Source organism: Pipra filicauda, unplaced genomic scaffold (assembly GCF_003945595.2).
Source record: "Pipra filicauda isolate LSUMZ 115617 unplaced genomic scaffold, ASM394559v2 scaffold143_size2779998_pilon, whole genome shotgun sequence".
Taxonomy (NCBI): Eukaryota; Metazoa; Chordata; class Aves; order Passeriformes; family Pipridae; genus Pipra; species Pipra filicauda.
Window position 1 is genome coordinate 2,762,920 of NW_024103918.1, and position 9,279 is coordinate 2,772,198.

The 9,279-nt window shown below is 40.9% G+C and overlaps 1 protein-coding gene across 1 annotated transcript in view; it reads right to left on the reverse strand.

The window, feature by feature from the left end:
- Positions 1-8,926, reverse strand: part of LOC113982525 (follicle-stimulating hormone receptor) — a gene marked incomplete at its 5' end in the record, with an annotated part of 51,861 nt that extends 42,935 nt beyond the window's left edge. Inside the window, one exon of the mRNA XM_039378702.1 lies at positions 8,855-8,926. Within this exon, the coding sequence (XP_039234636.1) occupies positions 8,855-8,926 (72 nt within the window). The remainder of the gene's footprint in view (positions 1-8,854) is intronic.
- Between the last annotated feature and the right edge of the window lie 353 nt (positions 8,927-9,279).

The window sequence follows — 9,279 nt, forward strand, 5'->3', positions numbered from 1 at the left end:
GTAATAACAAAATGTATTTATTTTTTTTCTGTTCTAAATTTATTATATCAAAGACAGCAAGCATCAAGATACTAAACCACACAGAAAGAATTATGGAATACTTCCTTTCTTGTACTCTAGTGTGTTTCAATTAAAATATGCAAATATTAGCATGATTTTCTGGGACTTTTCGAATAGAAAATTTAGAAAGTGTTGATATGGACACTATTAATTGATTTTACATTCCCTAGCTTCTTCTTCTAAGGGTTTTTACTTTATTTGTAATTTTGTTCCACCAAGTATTAGCAAAAGATTGAGATTAGATCATGCTTTCCCCGAAATATAGCAAAGCTCTTTGACATCAGCAGTGAGCTGCTGACATGGATAATAAATTCCTACTTCACTTTTTTGTAATTGTGCAAGGGATGACAACAATAACTGCAAGTGCAAGGCCTCTTCCACAGATAAGCTTTGACAGGGAATAGTGGAATGCCAGGTGATGGTGCAGCAAAATGTTTATAGATTATAATAAAAACACCTGGTCTTCATTAATTGTTTATTATGTTTAGAACCCAAGGCATAGCTTCTACTTCCATGAAATAATTTGAATTGAGAACACCAGGCTTCCTATGTATTCATACCAAACACAAAAATTTGCTATCCATGGGATGATATTTGCAAAGGCTGCAGGAGGGTCATCTGAAGCAATGGCACTCCCTGGAGAAGAAAAGGTACTGCAGCCACTTACAGCCACACAGACAGACAGTGGCACAAGGCACAGCTCTGCCCAGCTCCTCCACCAATGAGGTGTTACAGAACCCTTGAAAGAAGCTTGCACAGCTGTTCACCTTTCAAATCCCATTTGAGGAAACCCATTTCAAAGGGCAGAGTGTTGCGATGGGCAAGTGAAGATTGACACCCTGGATGCTGCTGGGCTATGAAACGTGTATGGCACATCCAGCAGAGGATAAGCTTTCTTACACTTCGCTGCTGAATCAGAGGCCTGAAGTGCAAGTAGTCCCTCCACTATAGAACAACCCTGCTTCAAAACCACTGATCACCAGTAAGCAGCTGGGATGGGGGCACCTGGGACTTGCAAGTCCACCCGCAGGAGTCAGGGAGCCTCCTATGATTCCTCCCTGCCTGACCAGCAGCCTGCCTGCTGACTCTACAGGACTAGACCAGGCATACAGCTGGGAAAGCACCACATATAACAGTGGCCCCATTAAAACATTTATTCTTTGGGATGACAGTCTGAATTTTGAATTTCTTTGCCTATGTTGGTTACTCATCTTAACATTTTTGAACAGTAGTCCTCTGTTCCTTGAGAGAAAATGCATATTTAGACTAATTTAAATGCATTAACTGGCATACTCATTTTCATGACCTGTCCTTAAGGTGCAGAATGTTTCACATAACTTCCTCAAATGTAAATTGGAATTTAATACCCGTAGGGTTGCACCTTGGGAATATACCCTGCACTATTTATTACTGAAGTATGATTGTTACTTTATTCAGTATGTACTCTGGTACGCAGAATGCACTGTGTCCCCCTTTCACCTTAGGGATGTAAATAAATATTTTTGTAAATATGCACTACTTAACTTCTGTATCACAGCAGATCCTGAAAATCCATATTTTGCTGCTTGTAAAATAATAAATAGCAGATTTATCCAAATGATGCAACAAAAGATAGAAAGAAACTCCTGCCTAGAACCAATTTCCAAATGTCTTGGTTACGCTGAATCCTCACAATTTTCTCAAAATAGCTTTAATGATCTTATTTAAACACAGCCTTTGCATACCAAATGAGGCAGCACACAATATACTGTGCAAGAAAAACTGGAGAAGCTGCAAAATGCTGAACAGCTTTCTTGGGAGCAGAAGACACAGACTGCTCGTCCTTAGGTGATCACGTGATTCCTGCCTCCCCCCCTTCCCTCCCCTCACTTGGGCTGACAAGTGTTACAGAATCACATGCTGGAGCTTACTGAAGCTCTTTTCAGGAGCACATGGGATGGGTTAGCCATTTGTTTGCCCAGGAAGCTTTAGTGGCTACCGCTGAAGTAGGTCTGGATAGTGAATCCATCAATCCACCAGGTTTTTAAAACTTGCTAAATAAGGTGAAGACTTCCAGTATGCCAAATTCTCCAGATGAGACTTTCATAGTCAAGCCAAGAACTCTGCTCCTTCATCAGTTGCAGGAAAAGAGATACCCCTTGATTCAAAATACTCTCTTCTGTTCTCTACTGTCCTCAAGTACCTCACCCGAGTTTGGCTGAAACATAAAAGATAACACAGTATGATCTAATTAAGTCAAAGGAAAGTGTGACTTGCCTTTTTTCCTATGGGGCAAACAGGAGATATTTTAGCATCATACATTGTGTTGGTTGTTGTAGATGAAATAAGCTGGTGCTCATGTATCTAGGTCACAGACCAGCAGCATTTGTTCTTATGAACAATCACTGGATCAACAGTCTCAGCAGAAAAACAAAACAAAACAAAATAAAACAGAAAAGCTTGAATGCACTAAGTGATGAAGTAAATACATGATTAAGAGCTGCTTTTTTCTACAAATTCATAGGGAAGCAGAAGATAGTTGGTGCATATATTCTTGCTGTCTTCCATAGACAGAAAAGTTCAGGTTCCAGGACTATCAACTTTTGTAGATTCCCTCAACCCTGAAAGTTTTAGCTTTCCAGGATTTCCAGAGGTCGTTAAGGATTTAGCTCATCAAGCTCTGTTATCCATAGCATCGTTTGTGTTCTTAAACTGTGCCTTTGCCAAAATCCGTTAAAGAAATGTCCTTCTCCTATTACTCCAAAAAACAAAACAGGGCCAACAATGGTGTTTTTTTTCTCTGTGATATTTTCTAGTTCAAGAAGGATTTCATCCTCATAGCTGAATTTCCTTAGGCTGCACACTGGTTGGATTTGAAAGCAAATGATGAACCAAAGCATTATGTTTTATCTTAAACCCTTCAAAAAGAACAAATAACTGATGATGAATTTTCAAGTGGATTGTGCCTCAGGATACAGACATGAGGCCTCTTTGGCTTGCACAGGGTAATGCAATCAGACCAAATTTCCTATAAATATGATGCCCGAATCAGGCCTTGTTAGATCAACATTCACAAGTCTACTTTGCTACCTCGTAGTAACAGGAGGAAACAACACAAGAAAAAGTGAGACTTAATATTGCTTCAGACAGTCTCCAAATTAAGGACTTTCAGTGCAGGTTGAAGATGACATAGCTGCTGCAGAGCATGTCAAATTGATTTTGCCAGGTATGTGCCTGCATGGCACTGCTTTTTAATTTAGTAACTGGAATGTTAATTAGTTCCGGGAGTGTAAACAGGTTGGTTAAGCAGGAGTCCAGACAAACTGCCACACGCCAGTTGTCTAAGACTTAGGAGTAGGCTAAACATGTACCAAGAATAACTAATCTGCTTTCCTGAACACCTATTTGCTAAATTAACATGAAGCCAGTGTTGTGCAGAAGTCAGAGAGCTGCTAGCAACAAGATGGTAACACTGTTCCACAGACTTGTGTGTCCCTGAAATAGTTTTCTATATGAAAATTCAAGTTGCATGTTTAGTAAGAGAAATCTCTGTTAATTAGAGCCTGAGAGTTTATTTCATAAATTTAAACATTTTATCTAAGAAGACAAGAAGATCTTTCTCCTAGAACATACTTGGGGAAAGTTGTTGCACCATATGACAGTCTACAGAATGGACATTTCCTGTTTTTTTCAGTAACTGAAATAATTTAGATGGGTGAGGAGATAATGGCAAGCCAGAGGGAGTTCAAAAGGGCTCTCATTTCTTAAAAAAATTAAAAAATGACAAAAGTATTCCAATGACAATATTGCCAAAATAAAAAAAAAATAATTACAAATCAGATGAAACACAAAAGATTTTGTCTTGGTAACTAAAATTAGAGCTGCACAAGGGAGAGCAGATCAAGTGCTCCATGCCATCATTTCCCAGTCACACTATTTTTTCCGTGATGAGTCATACTCCCTAGTGTCCATTCTGGAAAGTCCTTGGAGAGTCCAAATGGCAAACAAGGGAGATCTTACCTGAGTACTCTGACTGAAGCCTAACTGAAAGTATTTGATATTTTCCAGCAAAATACATCTATTCAAAGCTCTCAGCAGTTTGGGTGTTTGAGAAGATACTAAAATGCATAGAGAAAGCAGGAAAATATTATTGAATTATTTTTTATTAAAAACCAGAAATTTTTGGTGCATGTGTTCAAAAGCCTTCATTCACTTTGAAGGTAAATACAACAGAGTTAGGATTCCTATGAAGAACTCATCTCTAATTTAACTTGGAATCATAGAATAGAATCATGGAATCATTTAGGTTGGAGAAGACAGATATTTCACAGATATTTCACAGAGTATTCTGAGTTGGAAGGTACCCTCCAAGACCATTGAGTCCAACCTTTGACCAAACACCATAGTGTCAACTAAACCAAAGCACTAAAAGCCATGCCCAAAGCACTAAGTGCCACCTCCCTGGGCAGTCCATTCCAATGTTTAATCACCCTTTCTGTGAAGAAATTCCTCATGATGTCCAACCTTAACCTACACTGATGCAGCTTGAAGCCATTTTCTCTCATCCTGTCACCAGTTGCCTGGGAGAAGAGGTTGAACCCCACCTTACTAGGGCCTCCTTTCAGGTAGTTACAGAGAATGATAAGGTTTCCCTTGAGCCTCCTCTTCTCCAGGCTAAACAACCCTGACTCCCTCAGCCCCTCCTCATAAGACCTACTCTCTAGACCCTCACCCAGCTCTGTTGGCCATCTCAGGACTCGCTCCAGCACCTCAATATTTTCCTGTAGTGAGGGGCCCAGAACTGGACACAGCACTGGAGATGTGGCCTCGCCAGTGCCGAGTACAAGGGGACAATCACTTCCCTAGTCCTGCTGGCCACACTATTGCTTATACAAGCCAGGATGAGATTGGCCTTCTGGACCACACTGCTGGCTCACATTCAGCCAGCTATAAAACAGCACCCCCAGGTCTTTTTCTGTCGGGCAGCTTTCCAGCCACTCTGTCCCCCAGCCTGTCACATTCCATGGGGTTGTTGTGACCCAAGTGCAGGACTTGGCACTTCAGCAAGTGTGGAATCTCATACTGCTGGTCTCGGCCCATCTATCCAGCCTGCCCAGATCCTCCTGCAGAGCCTTTCTACCCTCCAGCAGATCAGCACTCCCACCCAACTTGGTTCTGTCCGCAAATTTAATGAGGGTACACTCGATCCCCTCATCAATAAAGTTGTTGAACAGGACTGGCCCCAATGCTGATCCCTGGGGGACACCCCTAGTGACCAGCCACCCTCTGGTACCATTCACCTCCACTCTCTGGGCCCAGTCATCAGCCAGTCCTTAACCCAGCAAAGAGTGCAGCTCTCCAAGCCATGGGATGCCAGTTTTCCAGGAGAATGCTGTGGGAGACAGTATTAAAGATTTTACTGAAGTCTAGGAAAACTATATCCACAGCCTTTCCTACCAGGCTGGTCACTTGGTCATAAAAAAAGATTAGGTTGGTCAAGTAGTACCTGCCTTTCCTAAACCCATCCTGAGTGGGTGTGATGCTCTGGTTGTCCTGTATGTGCTGTGTGATTGCACTTAAGATAATCTGTTCCATAACCTTCCTGGGCTCCAAGGTCAGGCTGACAGGTCTGTAGTTCCTTGGATCCTCCTTCTGACTCTTCTTGTTGATGGGTCTCGCACTGGTCAACTTTCAGTCACCCGGGACCTCCCTGGTTAACCAGGGCTGAGGATAAATGATGGAGAATGGCTTTTCAAGCTCTTCCACCAGCTCCCTCAGCACCCTCAGGTGAATACCATCTGTCCTCATTGACTTGTGAGTGGCTCAGCAGGTCACTAATGACTCCTTCCTGGATTTCAGGGAGTTTATTTTGTTCCCCATCCCTTTCTACTACCTCAGGGCTGGTTACCCTGAGCATAACCTGTCTTTCAGTTAAAGACTGAGGCAAAGAAGGCATTAAGTATGTCAGTGTTTTCCTCATCCTTGGTGACAATGTTCCCATCCTGCATCCAATAAAGGATGGAGATTTTCCTTGGCCCTACTTTTGTTGTTAATGTATTTATAAAAATACTTTTTATTGTCTTTCACAGCAGTAGCCAGATTGAGTTCTACCTGAGCTTTCACCTTTCTGATTTTCTTTCTACATGCCCTAACAACATCTTTGTATTCTTCCTGAGTTGCCTGCCCCTTCTTTCAGAGGTCACAAACTCTGTTTTTTCCCTGGGTTCCTGTGAAAGCTCCCTGTTCAGCCAGGCAGGTCTTCTTCCCTGATGGCTTGTCTTTTGGCCCACAGAGGTGGTCTGCTCCTGTGCCTTTAAGATTTCCTTCTAAAAGTATGTCCAGCCTTCCAGGACCCCTTTGCTATTAAGGATTGCTTCCTGAGGGACTTTCTGAACCAGTGTCCTAAACAGGCCAAATTCTACCTTCCCAAAGTCCAAGGCAGTGGTTTTGTTCACCTCCTTCCGTGCTTCACCGAAAATTGAAAACTCTATAATTTCATGGTCACTATGCCCAGGACAGCCTCTGACTACCACATTCCAACTTGTAATCAACCAGCTCATCCCCGAAAAATGATTTCAAAGACAACCATTTCCCTCCAAATTCTGGGCTTTAAAACCTACCCTGTTCTCAGAAACACACTTAGGAATGATTTATTAGCAAAAAAAATTGTGTGTACAGATATGTTGGACTGCACAAGATACTGGTTTTTCTTCATTAATGTTTCTTCAGTAATGCATTCATGAAATATTGTCACTTCATTTTTATTCTATTTAGTTCTAGGTGAGCACATACATATACTACGTTGAAGTATCTAATTTGTGTACATCAGGCTATCTACATTTTACCATATGGAGGTACCACAATATTAATATCTGTTTTCCTTAAATAGGCTACAGTTTGCTTAATCTTTCTTTCTGTGCATGATCTTGCAAGAGTAAAAAGGCTTTCATACAAAGGCTGCGTTTTTATATGCAAATCTATTATTTGATTACCCACTTTTTTGTCCCTACATTATCATGAATATTTCTGATGAATGTTTTATGGGTTAGGTTTAGGATTTGCGAGCTATTTCAAATTTATCTGTTTGCCATATCATCTGCAAATACTGCATCTTTGTTGATGTTGATTGGTCTCATTTACATATTTATCACAATTTTATTTTCAAGGATGTTTTGCTATAAACTGTCTGTCCCCATTTCTCCTCCATGTACTACTAGTAGGTGGATGTATTTTCAAATTGAGCCCATTACCATATATAATTTTTTTGGTTAACAATAAATCACCACTTAGAGACAATCTATTCACTGCCTTCATACCTATCTGACATATGGTTTCTGAGTAATTAAAGATAACAGAAACAGCTCACAATGCACTTTGCAACTCAATTCATACACCAGAGAGCTCAATGATTTTCCATAAGGACTAGGCTAAAAGGAACTCCACAAGACTGGGGAGAAACAAGAGCCAACAAAACTGGCAACACAGAGGTGATCTTAGCCCTAACTAGGACTTTTATCAAGAAAAATTACCTTTTACAGTGGTGCTTGCTGGGTTTATGAGAGGCTGGATCCATAAGTGGGAAGATTTTTAGTTTGTACATGCTGAGAGAAGACTCCTGAACCTAGAGTGATACTCTGAAATGGATCTCCTATTTCAGAAAAGGCCAGATGCCATCTGAGCTTTACCACTTGCTACTGATAGCAGCTCTTCAATCCTTGCATGTTCACTGTTTGTTCATCCTCTGTCCATTCATCCATCCATCCATCCTTCTCCAAGTTCAAAATCCTTTCACTTTCTTGGCCATACCTTCTGGTGTGTTCACTTTCTTGGTAAATTCCTTACTTATACAAGAGTACGAGGGAAAAGGGTAGAAAAGGTGTAGAGAACTGTCCTTTTGACCTTTGCCATTATACACACAGCACTGAAAAGGACACTGAATTTTATGTGCCCCACTCCCACCCAGACTCCTCTTGGGTGAACAGCCTGTTTGTGATCCTCTCCTCTCACAGTGCAAGTATGGCTCTGTTTCTAAGCAAAATGTTATTTGCCCATATATGAAATAATTCAGGAAAATCATAAATGCCCAAGAATAGTTCAGGTTGGACAGTGATGGTTATAATTTCTGGTGCTAGCACTACATAACCCATAGATTTTCTGTTGTTAAAGAACAGCTGGAAAAAACATATTAATAAGGGTAATAATAATAAAAAATAAGGTAATAATCCTTCTAGTGGTAGAGCTGCAACACATCCACAGTAGCTTACTAATGAATATACGATATATCTGGCTCATCAGAGACGCTCATAATTGTATCTCCAAGATTATCACTAAAATTCACAGAAATTAGGTGCTTACACCCTTTGTGTGCTAAAATTTTTGGATCTATCACCCATAAGAAATTTCTCTCACACATCTTGCCAGCTGACTCTGAACATGCACAAAACAATCTTATTTATTCATTAGTGAAAAAGGAATTGGCTGACCTGTTCTTAACAGGAGTGCTTTCCTCCCTAATCTTTCCACTGTTTCATTCCAAAACTCTCAAAATAATCAGTTTCCTGTGAACTTCTGTTATGGTACTGTATTTATTAACTGCAATGACACTCCATGTTCAGCCAGTCCTTTGACTGAAGACTGCCCATTTGCTGATATGAAAATGTATTTATGACAACATTGTTCTGAAACATGTGGTGTTAATAGAAAAAGTTTCTATTTTTTTTTTAAACCCAAAGATGAAATATATGAAGCTCAGAGGTAGAGAGCTGCAACCAGAAACTGCTGCTTGGAGTAAAATAGTTGTTGACATAATACGTACATTTTCTCTAGGTCAAGAAGTCCTGCAAAAGCTCCTTTTGGAACGACTCTCATCTTGGTGAGGACAAATCTCCTGAAAATAGAGAAAATGGGGTGATTATTCTCTATTCACAGCACAGGACTGCACAGTAGCCTTGGTAGCACAGGAGAGGCCTTTATCACTGGTACAAGGATAGTCTCTGGGCTGAAAGCTTTGGCATCTAAATACAGCTGTAACATTCAAAGCATTTGTGGGACTCCAGCTGCCCTGACCAAAATTACAGCATTGCATTGGATGACCACTGGGGCTCCTCAGGGGAAAAAGCATCCATCAGTAGTTGCCACTTCCCTGTTTGTTTCAGCGAGAAATCCAGACCTGCAGCTCCTCTGTGTGCTGGGAGTGAACAGTGCCTTTCTCATCTCGAGTGCTCTTTTGAGTGATGCTCA